This window comes from Leucoraja erinacea, chromosome 4, assembly GCF_028641065.1.
Source record: "Leucoraja erinacea ecotype New England chromosome 4, Leri_hhj_1, whole genome shotgun sequence".
Taxonomy (NCBI): Eukaryota; Metazoa; Chordata; class Chondrichthyes; order Rajiformes; family Rajidae; genus Leucoraja; species Leucoraja erinaceus.
In genome coordinates this window covers 24,314,199-24,335,033 of record NC_073380.1, presented here as the reverse complement: position 1 = coordinate 24,335,033, position 20,835 = coordinate 24,314,199, and the positions used below count along the sequence as shown (strand labels likewise).

The following is a 20,835-nucleotide window of genomic DNA, read 5'->3' as shown; positions in this document are numbered from 1 at the left end:
TAACTTTTGTGTGTATAATTGGCAGAAGCACCCAAAGGAATAATGACAATTGAAGTACCTATGTCAGACCTCTGTCTTGAATTTTATTGAAATTTGGTGATTTTGTCCATGTTAAATATTACAGTAGCTTCCGCGTTTCATGCATGGCAGTGTTAAGATGTAGTATTAATGTTCAAGTTCTGTTTACAGCTGTCGAGATGTTAAAAAGTCTGTGACCTTGAATAGCAAGATGTGCACAGCACTCGGGGTTGGACCAGACTATGACTATAAACTGTGTTTGCTCATTGTGTTCTTGCTTCCTCCTGAGCTCTATTGCAGAGTGGGCAGATATACATACAAATGGGAACATTTGGCATCAGGTTTTTGTCAGAGAGAGCACAAAGTTTAATATGTAGAAGGTATCTGGGTAAAAAGTGTGATGCAAATGCAGCACCATTTTATTATTTCAGATTACCAATATGTTTTCCATTAAATATTTTCTGATGCTGTTCCATTAAGGATATTGAGCATACATGTGTATAGTTCATTCGTGTTCTTAACATAGTGTCTGGCACTTTCTACATACGGATGTATAGACTATGGAGTACTTATGGGTGGCATAGCGGTAGAGTTACTGCCTTAAAGCACACGAGATCTGGGTTTGATTTTGACTACAGGTGCTGTCTATAATGAGTTTGCACGTTCTCCCTGTGACTACGTGTGTTTTCTCTGGATGCTCCTGTTTCCTCACACATTCCAAAGACATGTATGTTTGTAGCTTAATTGGCTTCTGTAAATTGTCTCAAGAGTATGGGATAGAACTAGTGTAGTATATGAGTGATTGTTGATTGGCGTGGATTCGCTGGCCGTAGGGCCTGTTTCCGCGCTGTCTCTAAACAAAACTAAACTAAACTCAGTGACACTAACTTACAATAATTGGCGCATCAGAGCCACAATTAATGTTCATAACGAGTAGATCTGCCACGACATTTCTCATTTTTTACTTGTGATACGCAAGGAGTTTATTTGTTCCAATGAGTGTACGCTGCCTACCAGAGGAATGCTATTGATCCCATTCCCTTAGCTGTCTCCTTGCGACTTATTCCCTTTCACATGCCCATCAGGTATATCCTAATTCTATCATCAGCATGATTTAGTCAATATGTCTACCAACCAGCACGTCCTTGAGATATGGGAGGAAATTAGAGCATCTCGGAAAGCCCACACGGTCACCGAGAGAACGTGCAGACTCCACACAACAACACTGAAGTACAATGATTGTAAAGCAACGGCACTGCTCATCGCACCACTATACATCCTTTGAGCATCTCTAAAAGCCAAGAATTTAACTACCACTGTTTTTCATTCATTCAAGTAACCATATGCTCTACAATAAATACGCAAGAGATAAATAAACTTATCTGGACCAGCCACATAGACACTTTGACTACAAGAGTAGATCAGACATTGGGTATTCTGTGGTTGCAAAAACAAAGAACTGCAGGTGCTGGTTTATACCAAAGATAGATACAAAGTGTTGGAGTAACTCAGCGAGTCAGGCAGCATCTGTGAAGGAAAAGGATAGATGGTGTTTTCTGTCTTCACAAATGTCTTCCACTATGCATAGGTCGCTAGTTAGAACCATAATGGAGCACTACTCGCTACAAGTTTCCAAAAATCATCACCAGATCAACACTCTTCAAACCAGACCAACATTGTGTACCTTGCCAACTATCCTGGACATGTCCTTCCCACTTCACCTTTACACCATGGCTGCAATGCCCACTGTCCATTAATTCTATTACTCAAACACAGAAAGGCTTCTTCAACGAGGATGTCAAAAAGGGCAACTGTAAAAGATATCTGGCAAAGCCATCCAGTTAAAAGTTTCCACCCAATTCATACATTATCAAAATGTACTGCCATTTGCTGAAAATACTGCATGACATAGCAATGTTACAAAATTTTGAGATTTAAAAAATCAAGTCTGCAATTTATCCCATCAGATAAAGCATAAAAATAAGTTTAATTTGACACCTAATTCACTTTCATATCTCAAGTATTTAAAAAGTTATGGCCATTTTCATACTCGGAAATTAGCATCTTGTTCCCTATTGATTTTCTATGGACATAACAAAAAAGCTGTGATCATGGACAGTCAAAAGGCCATAACCTTCTTAAAAATTAAGAGAACTGAATGAAATTTTCAGTTATCGTAGATTGAACCATTCTGAAACAAACATAAAATAATCTAACTTGGATGACCTGAAATTAAAACATATAATTAGTTAGTTACCCAAGTGTAGCAAATTTCAAACTTCAATTACTAGATCTAAACATCTATCCATTTCTTAATAAATGATTAACGTTTTTAAATAGCCCGTGTCCAAATAATATTCATAAATAATTCACAATAAAACATGATTTGAATCTCATTTACATTAATTTATAGGCCAAATGGAAGGAATTTAGTGTTCAATTGCTGTAAATTAAAGTCAATTTTAAATCGTCTTTCTAGTGAGTTCCTGTGAACGCGCTGGTTTAGAACGTTCACATTGCGCTGGATTTGTGCCCTCAAATGCCCAGAAAAATACTGCGGGATATAAAGAGCCCAAAATTAGCTACTCCCTATAGAAAACTTTATATGCAAGGTTCTTAACAAGCCCCTTTTAATGTAAAAATAAGGTACATACCTTTAATTGTTTGCTTTATAAAACCCTGGGGCTGCGAGAGGTCGCGGGTTTAGAGAGTGATTTTTAAACTACTATAACTATTATACAAGGCCATAAAAACTAATAATACCTTTTGCGACGGGGTCTTTCAGCGATTTTTTGTTAATGATTTACTAGGCTGAACATTTTCGATTGCAACAGCCTAGTAAAAATCGCGTTTTAAACCCGCCCCCTCTAAACAGCGCCAAAATCGCGCACACGGGGTGGGGCAGATTCTCAGACACGATTCAGGTAGGTTTTGTAACATACCTACATGACATATATAAAATCCAAGCAAGTGTCACCCATCACTTTGAATAAATGCAAAAGGACACGTTTGCCTTCATAACTTCCCAACATTCTCCTTTCTGTCTTATATTTGTGAGAGAAAAACTCTGATTCTTTGCAGGAAGGAAGAATGCGAGTCACCCCAGACTAAGCTTTCACTCTCCTGGCGTGTTCTCGAGAAGTGCCAAATAAAAACATTCAGCATTGACAATCTGTTCACTTGGCTCACCAACGTTAAGGGGATTGCAACAGATGGTTATGGTGGGTGGGTGTGGGTGAGTGATGTGAGGGAGGTGCTGGGTGTTGCCTGCTAGGAAGAAAAAGCAATAATTTGAGTGAAGCAAAATAGCCATCAAGAACAGAAATTTGTTTGTATAACCCAGATCTACCATAAATCTGCTGTGGTATCAGTCTTTTCCTCACTCTAATGTTTCTCCTCCTTATTTTGCCAATCATCTCAAGAAGTGCCACCTTACAACGTCAGAGAACCAGGTTTGATCCTGACAATAGGTGCTGTCTCTACGGAGTTTGTACATTCTCACTGTGACCTCGTGGTTTTTCTCTAGGGCCTCCGGTTCCCTCCCACATCCCAAAAACGTGTAGGCTTCTGTGATTGTAAATTGGCCCTAATGTGTAGGTCATTGCTAGCGTACGGTGTGATTACTAGTCGGTTAGGACTCGGTGGGCTGAAGGGCCTGTTTCTACACTGTTTCTCTGAAGAGTAAAGAAAAAGTATCATATTTCACTGTTAGCCATTTTCGACTATCAATTATCCACAACAGCAAAATAATCCACTCATTTTTCTTTCCCTCAGTGTACAGATTATGCTGGGAGAATTATACTAAAATAGAATGTGCAACATCAGCTTCAAGCTGTTGAAATATTCATAATCCTCCTCCCTCTTGTAGCCTCTTCAAAATGCATCTTGATTTCTGAGAGCAAATGTGATTATACTGAACACACAATTTTCCTCTCACTCACTGTAATTGGCCGTGGCAGGATGTACATCAATTCTGTGATTTCTCCACCATCCATACCTTCAGCAGTGTGAATGAACAACCTCCTCCTCATATGTCCCTCATATATTAACAGGGGTTAACCTATTAATTTTAAGGCGTTTAATACTTCCTCTAAAATGCAGTGAAGGGAAATGTCCTGAAATGTTGGTGCTCTTAAATTTAAGACCTGCTGAGAGAAGAATTTTTAGTAAAACAGGTTAACCAAGTATAAATTACTATCCATGGCATATTTTCAAGATCATGTTTTCAGAAGATGTAATGCAAGGTTCTGTAGAGGATGATTTTCAGCAGTAGGCTGCCTATTTCTTGCCAGTAAAATCAGCAACAAATAGCTGAAAATTATAATGGGTGGTTGCAATCATTTCAGATTCCTCACCAACATCGAAAGCCTGCTTGATATAGTTTTACAGCAGACCCATGAATGGGAAACAAACATGTCCTCTGGAAACTGGCAAAAGGTTGCATCAAAAAAAGATCCTATAAACACTTGTTGATGCTCATATCTGTAACAAACCTTCATCTGGCTGATTGCTAAGAGAAGATCTCCCCTTTCCCCTCTTCGCCCAAAACGTTGACAGTAACTTCCCCTCCACAGATGCTGCTCAACCTGCTGAATTCCTCCAGTAGTCTCTTCTCGTTTGTGTTGTAATTCACTGACAGCACGTTATTGGAATCTTGGTATCCTCTGTTCTAACTTTGTCCCAGTTTAAAGATAGAATAGTGATCTGAGACATCAAGAGGAAGTTTTCAATTTTAACAATATATTTTTTAATATTGGTCCCATCCTAGGTGCTTGACCTCCATTTTTAAATGTTTCACATTAATGTATTTTTCCATTTTCAAACTTCCTCATTGATATTTTTATGGCCCTAAATTTGTAACTGTACAAGGCACAGCTTGCAGTCTCCAGATGTGTCGCTATGCCTTCACTTACTCTGAAACTCTGATCAGCATGAGAAACTACTTTTTCTAATGTTGCATCCATACATTGTATTTCTGGGCAATGCTGAGGTACTGAGTCAGTCTAGAACATAATGGTTAAGAACACAAGTTGTGGCCACAATTAAGATAAAGCCTACGCCAAGTTGCTGTTCGCATTATAAATTGAACTAAAATGGTACAGAAAATCTAAAAGTACTGAGATGCTGAACATTTGAAATAAGACCATGCATGCTGGAAATACTCTTCAGCTTCAGTCTGGAAAGAAACATAAAAGATTCAATTTGATGACATTTTGTTTAGGTTGTGATGAAAGGTCATCAAAGTAAATGTTTCTCCATTAATGCCTGATCTGCTAATTGTTTCCAGTATTTTCCATTTTAACTCAGAAATATATTTTTTTGCGAGTAAAAGGGGCAGAGTAGTGCTTCAGAATATCAAATAAAATAATGGAGGATTGGAGTTATAGAATCATACAGCATGGAAACAGGTCATACAGCCAAACTGGTGAATGCTGACCACTGGATACTGGACACACTTAATCCATGTGTATACTGATGCCTATGTAAAATCGATGTAACATTGTTCTCCCTTGTTTGTCTCTGGGATCCAGTTTTTGAATATTAAATAAATTAAGATGGAATATTTGAGCATCACAGATAAGTATATAGGTGATTGAATTTTTATAACAATTAAAAATATTTGATATTCAATATTGTTTCCTTTTCCATATTAATGTGTAGTTACAGTACTGAGTAAACTGTCATTGTTAGAAATAGTAAAATATCTAAATCACTTGAAGGACAAATGTTTCCATATATTTGACATGGAGGTGGTTTCATTACTTTGAAAGAAACATGGGAGAGAGAATACATTGCTTGTTAATGGTGTCTAAAGAGAGTAGTTAGTTTATCTTATATTTACAGGTGCTAAATTTCCACAGGAGTTCAATGTTAACAGGAACCAGCAGAACCTCCCAATTTTAGTAAAGACTGCAATCACCAGAAGTGTTCAATCACACTGAACAAAATAGCCCAGGGCTGGGTTTTCATGACAGTTATCTAATCTCTCACCTTAACCTTGCTGGAAGATTAATAGAAAAATCCAGAAAAAAACACATCAAGGATGCTGCTTTTAAAAATTGTGGGTGAAGCTTTGATTATTATTACCAAAAGTGCAGTATTTACTCTGGCCTTTGCAGACATTGTAGTAGCTGGAATAGTGATATTTTATCATGGTAGAACTTGGAATACTTCAAATGACTCCAGTGCTCAGAGTCTATCGAGAAACTAAGAACCAAGGGTGCACGGTTTTCATTCTTTCCCTTGATGAAAAATGTGCTTGTCGAACAAGCAGTGGAACAATTGGTTACATTGCCGGTGCAATTAAATTTCCTGGAAACTTATTTTCTGTATTTTCACACAAGGATTAGTATGAATAAGAAGTTAACCAAAATAATTATTGAGAAATATGTTTTATGTAATTGAGATAAAGGACACAAATACAAATTTTGCAAACTTATATGATGTGCAGCCCAAGGTGTAATTTTTTTAGCAGATGAAATGCATTGTTTTTAAAGCCATCTTATCTTTAAAATAAGTAAGAAGTAAAAAGCACCATTTTTATATAACATTTTTGAAGGTCTTGCTGCAGGCTTGGGCTTTGTCACAATTGGAATATATAGTTAGAGCAATATTGGCAGTGCTTTTTCCAGGAAATTACATAGGCAGTACAACTATAAGAAGTGAATTTGGATAACTTTTGCTTTGCACGAGACTTTTCACTGTTGGAAACTGCAACGTGCAAGAGAACTATTTTGTTAAGTCTCCATTTTCCTATGCATCTATTTAAAAATAGAAATCAATGTTAGCCTTTCTGTTGTGAGTACAAGGAACTGCAGAAGCTGGTTTACAAAATATGACACATAATGCTGGAGTAACATAGCGCAACAGGCAGCATCTCTGGAGAACACAGGTAGGGGACATTTTGGGTCGTTCTCCAGAGATCCTGCCTGTCCCGCTAAATTAATCCAGCACTTTGAGTCTTTTTTATAGGGTTTCTAATGTTCAACATAAGAATTTAAATTGTTATTTTGGAGTCTTAATTTCTAACAGCAGAGAATCCAGAAAGCCAAATTTGTGTATTTCCTCTCTAGAACCTGCAGATTTTATTTTACTGTTGATTGTGTCTTACTCAACTAAGAGAGAGAAAGCCCAGAGTCTTTAATAGCCATATGCACCAGGAACAGAACAATGGAATGTTTACTTGCTGTAACTTCTCAGGCACATCAACATAATAACACAACAAATAAATATACAATAAATGTGCCTCAGAGAAAACCTTTGAATCCCCACAACTGTGGTCGAGCTGGCTAATTTTGTATTTGTGTCCCCCAGTTTCATAATTGAAATCTAACTTGAATAATCTGTTTCTGTCTGTATGTCCCTTAATCGACTGTTATTCAGCAAAAGTAAGTTCAGATCTTGGTGTCTTTTTTTTAATCTATAGAGCCCTAAATCCCAGAATAATCCTAGTCGCTCCTCCCTGAACTCTCTCCAATGTGTCAGTGTACCATTGAAGGTAGGATAATGGAAAATGTACATGGAAGTCTAAAGGGCTGATTTTATGACCTTGTGCTCCTGGTTTGATTTTGCTGAAAGATCACATTGTGAAGTTATGAATTTCCACCCACTAAAATTGATATGATGGGCAGAATACTGTGGAGTATGTCAGTGGTTGACGCACATTCCCAGCAGGCAAAATTTCATACTGGGAGCAGAATTAAGAAAATTACCCTTAAATGTGGTGTTTAATCGTGAGTTTTGCAAGTCCTGTGACAACAGTACCCCCCACTCTGTGTGTGTTGACCCATACGTGTGTATAATTTCATATTCCGTTACTGAATTAAAAATTATGTTTCATCCCTTATTCATTCACTTAATTAATTCAAATGTCTTGAAGGCTACAAATCATTCTGATAATGATCTATATACTGTAGCTTTGTAAATGTTATATTCCCGTAGTTTTTCTTGCAACTCATCTATGAATATTGAGAATGTTAAGAGACAAAGAACACTTCTCTTGAAACTATACAAGTTATTGCCTGCTAGCCAGGGTTTATGACCTTTAATACATTTTACCCTCTAGTTCCAAGCCTATGTTTTGTAAAGTTGGTTAATTCTTTAAAGACTCTTCAGGTATTGGACTTTATCAATCAACTTCTTATAAGGCAAATTATTTACTTCAACCAAACTGTACTCAAGTTTTATTTGTTAATAACTCTGCAAGCAATATTTGTAGATTTTTGAAGCATTACTTCTTGACTTCAAAACCTCACCAACTGTTCCATATCATTTAATGGTCTTTGCAATGTTGAGATGGACGAAATTTTCTCTTTGGAGATGTGCTGAATTTATTTGTCTTCTAGGAAGTACAAGTGTACAAATGCTTTCTTAGCCATAGTGTTAACTAGACTAAGTGGGACCCGTTGGGTCCCAGGTTCACACAGGAGGGCTGGTCCCCCAATGCAATATTCCACCTCCACCAATTTCAATATGCATGGCCGGGGGGGGGGGGTTCTGGAGTACTAGCATGGGTGTTGTGGGTCAAGTCAAGCACAGTGAGTGCAGGGCCAACAATCCATTTCATGTCAAGTCAATCCATTTCAAGTCCAGCCAACAATACAATCCATTTGCTTTCATTTCAGGTGAGGTCAAGCAAAGCAAAAGCACAGGGCAGGCAGGGCCAGCTAACAATACAATCCATTTGCTTTCATTTCAGGTGAGCTCAAGCAAAGCAAAGGCAAAGCAAAAACAAAAGCACAGGGCAGGCCAAACAACTCATTTCATTTCCATTCCATTTCAATTTCAAGCACTGGGCAGGCCGAACAACTTATTTCATAAAATTGCTGGCTAACAAATCATTTATTGAAAGCACATTAAGGGTTAACAAATCATCATTCATTGCAAGCACATTGCTGGCTAACAAATCATTTATTGCATGCACATAAAGGGTTAACCACTTAAAGCACATAATCACATACAGCACATAAAGGATAGACTCACAGTTCAGTAGACTCACAGCAGAATCACAGTTGTGACCTCTCCCTCGCAATCTTTCGGAGTGACTAACTCATGTCCAGGCATCCTGGGTTTTATAGGCCTGCCCCCCCCCCCCCCCACCCCGGAAGGGGCGTTACCTTCATCATGGTGATTGATGGGCGAGAGGACCAATCAGCTGATCTCAAGAGTTTTAAAACATTCATAACTTTTTTATTGTTCATCGATTGGAAAAATCCTCAGGGCTGCCTCAGCGGAGGAGGACTGTGAGTAAGATGGCCAAATCATAGCAATATATGGTAGCGATACTTTCTAAAATCAATATACAGCGCAGACAGGAAGTGGTCAAGATGAGGCTTTTAGTTATATAGATGGGTTTGGACAAATTATTGTTGATGTTACAATCCTTTTGGAGGAAGACTGATTGAACTTTATTGCCTTCTATCACAGTGATCACTGTGATGTTTGCGTAAAGTTCTATCGTTCTTTTTAATTGTGTTGTGTTATTTTAATTCTATGGCTGCATAATAACTCATATATCACTGTACCTTAATTGGTACATGTGACAATAAATGTGAATCTGAATCTGAATCTGGGAGCCTGAAGGTTTTGATCATCATCACAGTAACCATTGATTAAATCTGGGGCATACCTCTATCCTGCTTCCTGAAGTAAATGACTAGCCCCTTATTTTTTCTGACATTGATGGAGAGGTTGTTGTCTTGACACCATGCTACTAAGTTCTCTATCTCCTTCCTGTACCCTATCGTTCATTATCAATTTCAGTCTATGGGACAGAAAATCAGAAGATCCAGTTGCAGACGGGAGTACTGAGTCATAGGTCCAGGATTTTGGAGATGAATTTGATGAAATTATAGAGTTGAAGATGTAGCTATAGTCAATAAATGGGCATCCAATGAAGGCATTTTTGTTATTCAGGTATGAGTGCAGGCCAGGGACATGGTGCCTGCTGTGGATCTTTTGCAGCAGAAGGGGAATTTCAGTTGATCAAGGCTGTCTGAAATTGAAGTGTGCCGTGACTAGCCTTATGAAGCATTTCATGATGGTGAATGTCAGAGCAGTCACTAAGGCATGCTACTGTGTTTTTCTTTGGTGGTTTTCCAAAGCAGGTGGGGATCTCAGTTTGGAGACCTGAGAGCGTAAATGGTCCCCACGGGTCCTGAGAACATGTCTGGGCACTCCATCTGGGCCAGTTATTTTCTGTAGGTTCACTCTCAAGAAATCTGATCCAATGTCTATGATGATGACAGCTGGGTACAAGTACATCAGAGGCAGTCGGGGTGGGTGACATCATACTGTTGATCTTCTATTCAACCAAATATTGAGCTCATCAGCAAGGAGCAATTCTGCCCAAATTCGCTTTGTGGCCTGTTATAGCATACAAGCTGTGTGACAATTGACGAGTGTCTTTGTGGTTAGACTGGGACTCCAACTAGGTCTGCAACTCTTTCTTGGAGCAACTGATAGCTTTGCAAACGTTGTATATGCATTTCCTGTACAGGTCTAGACTATGTTCCTCGTAGCTGGGGACTTCAACAGGTCAACCTCAAGAATTTGCTTCCAAAATACCAACTGCGTGTGTCCAGTCCCATCAGAAGCCCAGGCACCCTTGACCACTGTGACACAATCATAAATATGTCTACTGTGCCTTTTCCTGACCCCACTTTGGAAAGTTGAGAATTTCAGACTTAATCTGCACTAGGGAATGTATTTTTTGGTTCATCCATGGTTAGCGATTGGAGAAATGCCAGATTGACTTATTTGGCACAATGTCCTGTACATTTTTTGCTGATGAACTCTGTGACAGCAGTGGTATACTCATTTCAGTTGGCTGCTAAACCCTTGGACATGGACCAATGATAGACACAAATTGCTGGAGTAACACAACAGGTCTGGCAGCATCTCTGGAGAAAATAGATAGATGACGTTTCAGCGCAGGACCCTTCTTCAGTGACTTTTCTGGATCAGTCCACTAATCGCATCTGACTAGCACAGTATGGCTTTTTGTACCAGATATGGGTGGCATGATAGCGCAGGGGTTGATTTGCTGCCTTACAGTGCCAGAGACCTGGGTTTGATCCTGACTACGGGTGCTGCCTGTTCGGAGTTTGTACATTCTCCCCATTACTTGAGTGGGTTTTCTCCGGGCCCTCTGGTCCCCCCCCCCACACTCCAAAGACGTACAAGTTTGTCGGTTAATGGGCTTGGTAAAATTGTCCCTAGTGTGTGTAGGATACTGTTAGTGTTCCAAGGATCACTGCTCGGCATGAAGGGGACCAGATTTGGTTCCTCTTATAATTCTCTCCTGAATCTGTTTCCGCTTTGTATCATGGCTGATCTACCATCCCTTTCAACCACATTCTCCTGCCTTCGCCCATCATCCTTGACATATGTACTTGTCAAAATCTGTGCCTTAAAATTATGCATTGACTTGGCATCCACTGCTGTTTGTGGCCATGAATTCCATAGATTCACCACCCTCAGACTGAAGAATTTCCTTCAGAATTCCAAATGGTGTTTGGGCTTCTGATAGGATAGAAGACATGTAGTTTGTATTTTGATATTTAGGTTGGCCTGATAAAGCTCCTGGCTCTGAGGAACAAAACTTCAGGCTACTCTGTTGCAAGGCTACTGGTAGCTGTGTACAGTAATCCAGTCAGGATACCTGAAGTGCATTCTGCAACAGATAAGCAGGGCTCTCACAACTTTTTTCGCTGATGCCAGCCGGGAAACCTAGGCAGCTTTTTAGGTTGCCAAATTACAGTTTAGGTGGTCATTTAAGGAGGCTTGCATGACGCATGCGATAATGTGCTCGGACGAAGTGTGTAGTTACCAGTCGGAAATATGCTCAATGAAGCATTCACGTATTATTTCTGCTTCAAATAAAGTCATAAACTAAACATATTCACCAATCAATACATGATATATACCACAATGACATGCAGCAACATTACAATACAGTATCTCAACTCTTTTTACCTGTTGCAATGAATGCAATTTCTATTATTTCTTTCCACTTCCAAAACAAAATGTGGTTGGATTATTCAGCATATGATCATCCTCGGTGAGACCAAGCGCAAGCTTGGCGATCATTTCGCACAACATCTCCACTCACTTTGCAATAACCAATCTGATCTCCGGGTGGCTCAGCACTTCAACTTCCCCCTACCATTCTGAATCCGACCATTCTGTCCTGGGCCTCCACCATGGCCAGAGTGAGGCCCACCGCAAATTGGAGGAACAGCACCTCATGTTTTGCTTGGGTAGTTTACACCCCAGCGGTCTGTACATTGGCTTCTCTAATTTCAGTTAGTCCTTGCTTTCTCCCTCCATCCCCTCCCATTCCCAGTTATTCCACAGCCCACTGTCTCCACCTCTTCTTTTCTTCCCCCCCCCCCCAATATCAGTCTGAAGAAGGGTCTTGACCCGAAACATCACCTATTCCTTCGCTCCATAGATGCTGTCTCTCCCGCTGATTTTCTCCAGCTTTTTTGTACACCACCCATTTACACAAGTTCTGTTGTCCCACTTTCCTCACCCACACCCTACACATTAGGGGCAATTTTACAGAGACAAGTTAACCTACAAAGTTAATGTGTCTTTGGGATGTTGGACGAAACCAACACACTTGCAGGCAGAATGTGCAAATTCAACACAGACAGTGTCCGAGGACAGGATCAAACACAGATCTCTGGTGTGTGAGGCAGCAGGTCTACCAGCTGTGCCACTATATTTTGTTTTCCAACACACAAAAAATTATACTTTGATAACTTTGGTTACTAAAAAAAACTATCCATTTTCAGTCTTAAATTTCTAAGTCACGCTATGTCCCCCTTTACAGCTACAGTATGTTTTAATTCAGTTCAAGACTACGGGGCAGTACATTGGCCATAAAGTTGCCACCTAAAAGTGCCAGAGACCCGGAATTGATCCTGAATATGCATGCTGTCTATATGGAGTTTGCTCCTTTTCCCTTTGATCGCATGGGTTTTCTCTGGGTGCTCTTGTTTCCTTCCAAATTCCAAAGGTATGCAGGAAACCTTTTCAGACCCAACCCAAAACATAAGATTTTCCTTTTGTCCAGAGATTCTGTCTGATCTGTTGAGTTACTCCAGCTTTTTATGTTTATCTTCGGTTTAAACCAGCATCTGCAGTTCCTTCCTGCACACACAATATTATACGATAGAACTTTATTAATCCCCGGATGGAAATTGTGTGTGTGTATATATATATATATATTATACACACACACACACGCATATAAATATACAGTTATATATTCATATATAAATATACACTTTTGTTTTCGTGTTTATAACATTGTTTACAGAGTACTATGTTTACATATTCTGTTGTGCTGCTGCAAGTAAGGATTTCATTGTTCTAACTGGAACGTGAGAGAATAAAACGCACATGACTCGCGTCACTAAGTGTAGAACTAGTGATCTAGTGATCGGTGGTCATTAGTGATCGTTGGTCAGCGTGGACTCGGTGGGCCGAAGTGTCCGTTTCCGCGCTGTATCATTAAATTAAACTGAAAACACTAAAACCAGATGGAGTCTAAAGAATGGTCTCTACCCGAAACATCACCAAATTTCTTCTATCCAGAGATGCTGGCTGCTTCATGGAGTTCCCCCGCACAATTAAAGAATGGAATAGTCTTCACCCTACCATTGTTACCCAACCAGACGCAACTAAATTTAAGGGGGACAAAAATGCTGGTGAAACACAGCGGGTGAGACAGCATCTATGGAGCAAAGGAAATTGGCGACATTTCAGGTTGAGACCCTTCTTCAAACTGATGTGGGGGTGGTGGGGTGGGAAGAAGAAAGGAAGAGGCGGAGACAGTGGGCTTGTGGGAGAGCTGGGAAAGGGAGGGGAAAGAAGGAGAAAGCAGGGACTACCTGACATTGGAGGTCAATTTTCATACTGGTAAACTACCCAAGCAAAATATGAGGTGCTGCTCCTCCAATTTACGGTGGTTCGCACTCTGGCCACGGAGGAGGCCCAGGACAGAAAGGTCGGATTCGGAATGGGAGGGGGAGTTGAAGTGCTGAGCCACTGGGAGATCAGGTTGGTTATTGCGAACTGAGCGGAGGTGTTGTGCGATGCGGTCGCCAAGTCTATGCTTGGTTTCACCGATGTAGAGCAACTGACACCTAGAGCAGCGGATGCAATAGATGAGGTTGGAGGAGATGCAGGTGAACCTCTGCCACACCTGGAAAGACTGCTTGGGTCCTTGGAGGGAGTCAAGGGGGGAGGTCAAGCGACAAGTGTAGCAGTTGCAAGGGAAAGTGCCAGAAGAGGGGGTGGTTTTGGTGGGAAGGGACAAATTGACCAGGGAGTTACGGAGGGAGTGGTCTCAGCAGAAAGCCGAAAGGGGAGGAGATGGGAAGATGTGGCCAGTGGTGGGATCCTGTTGGAGGTGGCGAAAATGTCGGAGGATTATCTGTTGTATGTGACGGCTGGTAGGGTGGAAGGTGAAGACAAGGGGACTCTGCCCTTGTTACGAGTGGGGGGATGGGGAGTGAGAGCAGAGTTACAGGGTATAGAAGAGACCCTGGTGAGAGTCTCATCTATAGTTGGAAGAGGGGAACCCCTGTTCCTTAAAGAATCAGGACATCCCCGATGCCCTGGTTTGGAAGCCAGTGGTGGAAATTTAAGGTAGCTCTTATTTCCCAAGAAACCTATTTTGCTTAAGTCCACCCTCCACCACCTCCAGTTTAAATTCCATTTGGAATATTTTTGGAGGACCAGGAAACCAAGAAGCAAGAGTTACTCCAGGGAGTTACTCCAGCTCCAGGGTGTGATTCTGCTCTGGGTTTCAGCGGTCGCAGCGAGGCGGTGACCAGACAGCAATGGTGGCCAGATCTCCCACAATGCAAGGGAGGGAGAAAGTGCCCAGTGCCGACCAGCGGCCGTGGCAGTGCGCATGTGCAGGGCGGCCGATGATGTGCTGGCCGTGGTTGTGCGCATGTGCAGGTGGAGGATGTGCAGGCCGTGGCAGTGCGCATGTGCAGGGCAGCCGAGGATGTGCTGGCCGTGGCGATGCGCATGTGCAAGGCAGCCAGCCGTGCCGGTCATGAGGAGCGGCTGGAGAGCGGAGACTCGGCAGCCTGGACACAGATGGCAGACAGATACGGAGAGTGACAGAAAGAGAGAGAGATAGAGAGGGGGGCCAAGCTGGGCAAAATGACATGGCTTTTAGGTTGCACGGCGGGACTTTAGATGGTCATTGGCAACCGGGCAACCGTTAATTTCGAGCCCTGGTAAGTACTTAAGGCACTTCACGTTTAGATATTCCACATCCTGAGAGCTGTATGTCACCAAGACCACCACATCTGAGCACCACTAGGCGTTGATTTGTAAACAGCCCTTCTGCCTCGCACCTTGCCCAAGGACACCTTGTGGTCCATTGTGAAGCCCTCAGTAATGTCCACAATGGGGACAACTTAGTCTAACTTTCCCTACACAACAGTGTTGGCAGGAAGATTGCAAACGCATGTAAAATTAAGACCAGTATAATTCCTCTTATACTTTTCACCTGATCCTTTACTTAAATAAAAAACAGGCACACCATATTGGCATCCTCTAATCCTTCTGCCCTGTGTCTATCTTTCTTATGCTAATGCACTAATATCACATGCCTGAAGTTTTGATAGAAAAGTGTTTTCTTTTGAAAGTGCTGCTCATAATCAAGTTCTAAATATCATAATAATTTGGAATCTCATTTAAAAATTCAACAATTAAGTTCTTCCATGAAGCCCAATTGTGATTGTAATTCTGTGCTAATTTAGTCCCGTTTTTGAACCATGGGAGGAAACCCAGGGCACATATGATACTAACTGGCCAAGGTTTTCCCATCTTCCCTTTTGTCACCCTCCAGTCTTTGCAAGAATCTTCAAAACTTCCAGTGCTCCCTCAAATGAATCTGTGATTGCTTTGAGGATCCAACTCATTAGATCTGGAGACTTTGTAGATTTTAAGACGGGTAGGTTAGAACATAGAAAATTGGTGCAGGAGTAGGCCATTTGGCCCTTCGAGCCAGCATTGCCATTCAATATGATCATGGCTGATCATCCAAAATCAGTACCCCAAACAGTGGTTACGCTGCTCATACTTTGCTGTTTTGCTGGAGGCAAAAATGCTGTATTTACGAATAATTTAACTAAATGCTAGGTTCTTTTTGTGGGTTAATACTTTGCTGTAATAATAGGGAAAGATATGATGCGATCACAAAGTGTTCATATCATTCATTGCATTCCGAATTCTGAAACCAAATTCCATTTATTTTTTCATCCCGAAAATCGATTTCAACATATATATGAACTCAAAGATCAAAATGTCCAAATCTAAAATTTATAGTGAATTTCATATTTGAAGGCAAATCATTTATTTAATGGTTCATTGTTTCTTGATATTTGCCTAACATTTGCCCTGAATGTTTTTAACACAAGCATATGTTGCACAAAATATATCCTATGGCTTCTCGTAGATTTTTAAAACAAAAATCATTCTTGCTACTTCCAACGATGACAAAGTGACAGACATGTTCGAGTAGGTACACATAAGCTAATTTCTGCTGTTGATCCATTAAGCTCACATGTTGCTGACTTTCCATTAAACATTTACTTCTGCCAAAGAATCTATCTGGCTTTTGAGTGATTCCAAAGATTTTTCCTGTGTTCCTCTTTCCGAAGGCTGTTTCAGACTTTAACGTATTTTGGAGAAGTGTTTCCTGTCATCAGTTCTAAATGTGCATTTCTCTGCTTGGTACCGAGGCTTCCCTTGGAGTTTAATTTTAAATAGTAACATTTTCTATTCCACTTAGTGTCTTACATTCATCTTTAATATCACTTCTCAGTCACTCTTCTTCGCAATAAATGGGCATCAATTGCAAGGCCATCATTCATGCCCCTGTCCTCTCTGCCCTTGGAGTGAATGGGTGACTGCGAGGCTATTTCATAAGGTCAGTTATAAAACATGCTGCTTTGGATTTGGAGTTGCATATAATGGCAGTAGAATATCTTCCCTCGTGACCAGGTGATATCTCATGGCAATATTTAACATGGTCAAAGAAATATTGTTTTTTAATATTGTGCCTCAAATGTCTTGATTGATTGAATGTAAGTTCCTCAAATTATATGGTGAGATTTGAACATATCCCTGGTTTATTAGAGCAGGATATTTTTTATCATTAGGTCAATAACATGACCATTATACTGTGGCACCCCACATGAACAGTGACGAATCGAAGAATCTGCTTTTGAAAAAACATGAATTATGAATGAGTCCACATCTAACTCCTTGCGACAGAGGTTTTTGTCACTCCAATGCCCAGAATCCTGAAGAAAAAGCATAATTGGTGGAACACCTAAATGCTGTATTCCAAGTGTTGGTGGGAGATTTGCATTTCTGTTAGATTCAACCAGACATGGGAACATATTCATGTGGGAGCAGTTCTGGTGAAACCAGAAACATATTCCGAAAGAGAAGCTGAGAATGACAACTAATGTCATCACTGCATGAAAGTATATTCTCCCCCCATGATTCTAATGTAAAGCACATCCTTTTTGTGGCCAAGTTATGGAGACAGCTCTCTCCATGATCTAAGAAAGTTCTGCAGATGCTGGAACAGACGAAGGTAGACAAAGTAGACAAAAAATGCTGGAGAAACTCAACGGGTGAGGCAGCATCTATGGAGAGAAGGAATAGGTGACGTTTCGGGTCGAGACCCTTCTTCAGTGTGGGGGAGGGGGAACCTTCAAAACCTTCATAACTTTTGTACTGTTTCACTGATCGGAAAAAAACTTTTTTGACTTGCAGCAGAGGAGAATGGTGAGTAAGGTGGCGAAAAATCGTAACGCTATGGGGGATAGATTAACTATCCTTTAACTGCAATCCAGACCGGAAGTGGTCAAGTTGAGAGTTTTAGTAATATACTAGACCAAGTGCAGTCCCGTTGGGTCTGTTCCCCCAAAGTGTGGTTGCGGGGGGGGGGGGGGGGCATGCGGCATCACACAACACTAACTACCCCCCCCCGCACATAAGCTAACTACCCCCCTTGATATTATATTAATATTATTAATTTGCTCCTTTTATCTCATAACCGCCCTATCCACTGATGCATAGCCCCCAACTCGCAGGTTCGTCTAGAGAGGGAAGGGGGGGGGGTAGAGAGTGAGGGCAGAGAGAGAATTGGGAGAGACAGAGAGAGAAAGGGGCAGCGACAGAAGGGCAAGAGACTGAGGGGGGGGGGGGGGCTGAGGGGGGGGGGGGAGGGTGGGGGAGGAGGGGGGTGAGAGAGATGGGAGGACAGAGAGAGTGGAGGAGGGAGAGAGGGGGGGCTGAGGGGAGGGAAGGGGAGGGGGGGGGAAGAGGGGGGGGGGCAGGGAGGGGGAGGGAGGGGGGGGAGAGGGGATGGAGGGGGAAGGGGGTTTAGGGGAGGGAGGGTGGGGGAGGGCTGTGGGGGGATGGGGGGAGAGTCAAAAAAGATGGAGAGAGAGAGGGGGAGAAAGAGAGAGGGGGGGAGAAAGAGAGAGGGGGGGAGAGAGAGAGTGGGAGAGAGAGAGAGAGAGAGAGATGGGAGAGAGAGAGAGAGAGAGGGGGAGAGACAGAGAGCGAAATGCAAACCGTGCGTCACGCGTTCAGAATGCTCTGGAAATGAAGCGTGTGCGTCTCATGCACGAAAACTGTGGGCAGCTCTATGGAATTCAGGGGAGCAGCCTGCCACGTCACACACACACTAACAACCACCCCTCTAAACCCCCCCCTCCCTACACTACACCACCCCCCCCCCTCTAAGCCCCTCTCCTCTCAATTTCCCCTCTCCTCCCCACCTCCCCTCTCCCACTACACACACACACACACACACATTTTTTTTGATGTTTTGGTCCGATCTAAGCTGGTCAATTAATACAGTAAAAAATCTCCGCGTTTTTTGCATCTTTTTTTGCAAAATAACTGACTTTGAAATTAAAAGTTAATGTTAGGAATTAGTGATGTTAAGTGAAAAATAGTGTGTGCATGCATAATCAATGCTCCGAAAAACAATTCAATGAAAAGTCCAAAATGGAATCTACAAAATGGCAGAAATTGAAAACCGCTGGGGGGGGATGGGGGGTGTTCAAGCTGGCCAGTCACGTTGGACCAGCGCAGACGTTAAAAAACCCCGCTGTGTTCTTGCTCACGCTGCGAATGTCACTCCTCGGGCCCTGACTGGGCCGAGGAGGGGGAACCAACACTCCCCAGGCGGCTGCCCCCTCATGCCCTTCTCTTGGGGGGGGGGGGGGGGGGGGGCAGGGCCAGGCGGGGCCAGTTGGGCCAGGTGCAAAATGCATTGTGAAAGGGAGGGGGCGAGATCTCCCTCCCCTGTCCCATGGTGATTGCCCCCATCTGTGAGGTGGCACTTTGGATACTCGGGGATATAAAAGCAGCAATAATTGATATTTCAAGGGGGGTGGTTAATGTTTTTTTGTTAGTTTGTGATCTTCCCCACCACCGATGTTTATGGTCAAAATCTGCCTTTCTTAAAAGTGGGATAACATTAGCTACTCTCCAATCCGAACTGATCCTGAGTCTATAGATTGGATTTCCAATGCAACTCACTTCCTTAAGTTGAATGCAGACCTACCTGGGGAAATTTGGATGAAAAAATAACATTCCGCAAAGACACAAAATTTGGTGGCAGTTTGTTGCATCAGGGTGGACTTTTGCGCATATGAAGGGATAGGCTATCCACATGGTATCAAAAAACAGGAAGGCCTCTAAAAAAGTTGGGAAAAGGGAAAATACAATCATGGGGGTCTTGTTCATCTGTCTATGAAAGTAAGCATGCAGGTACAGCAGGCAGTGAAGAAAGCGAATGGCATGTTGGCCTTTATAACACGAGGAGTTGAGTATAGGAGCAAAGAGGTCCTTCTGCAGTTGTACAGAGCCCTAGTGAGACCACACCTGGAGTATTGTGTGCAGTTTTGGTCCCCTAATTTGAGGAAGGATATTCTTGCTATTGAGGGAGTGCAGCGTAGGTTTACAAGGTTAATTCCCGGGATGGCGGGACTGTCATATGCTGAGGGAAGGGAGCGGCTGAGCTTGTACACTCTGGAGTTTAGAAGGATGAGAGGGAATCTTATTGAAACATATAAGATTGTTAAGGGTTTGGACACGCTCAAGGCAGGAAACAGTTGGGGGTGTCCAGAATCAGGGGCCACAGTTTAAGAATAAGGGGTAAGCCATTTAGAACGGAGACGAGGAAACACTTTTTCTCACTGAGAGTTGTGAGTCTGGAATTCTCTGCCTCAGAGGCCGGTTCTCTGGATACTTTCAAGAGAGAGCTTGATAGGCTCTTAAAGATTGCGGAGTCAGGGAATATGGGGAGAAAGCAGGAACGGGGTACTGATTGGGAATGATCAGCCGTGATCACATTGAATGGTGGTGCTGGCTCGAAGGGCCAAATGGCCTACTCCTGCACCTATTGTCTATTGTCCAGTAAGAAACATTGTACAATTGTAGACATTGTTAAATATACTTGTCATTTCATGCACAGTAAAGTAGAAATGAGCAGCGATGGAGGCTTCCAATACATCAATCTCAATATCATTTTGAAGCTGCTACTTTACAGTGCTCATTCGTCCCCATCCAAACCCTGATCTGCTCTATATAATATAATCCCGTCACATCTATCATTGTGCTTTGACCTAAAATGACTGCAAATTACCATCTCCCTGAATAAGTGCTTGATAATTTTTTTTCGTATGGAGTACCGATTATAGTGAAAGTGACATCTGCTTCAATTGATGCGACCAGCATTTCAGAATGATT

The 20,835-nt window shown here is 42.0% G+C and overlaps 1 protein-coding gene across 8 annotated transcripts in view; it reads left to right on the top strand.

Moving 5' to 3' along the window:
- adgrb1a (adhesion G protein-coupled receptor B1a) overlaps positions 1-20,835 on the top strand; it is a 549,195-nt gene that overhangs the window by 508,774 nt on the left and 19,586 nt on the right. For 7 of the 8 annotated variants that reach the window (XM_055633873.1, XM_055633875.1, XM_055633876.1 and 4 more), the window contains one exon: positions 7,445-7,516. The exons of the other annotated variant lie outside the window; for it this stretch is intronic. In XM_055633873.1, coding sequence (XP_055489848.1) covers positions 7,445-7,516 — 72 coding nt within the window. The remainder of the gene's footprint in view (positions 1-7,444; positions 7,517-20,835) is intronic. 8 annotated transcript variants of the gene reach the window in all.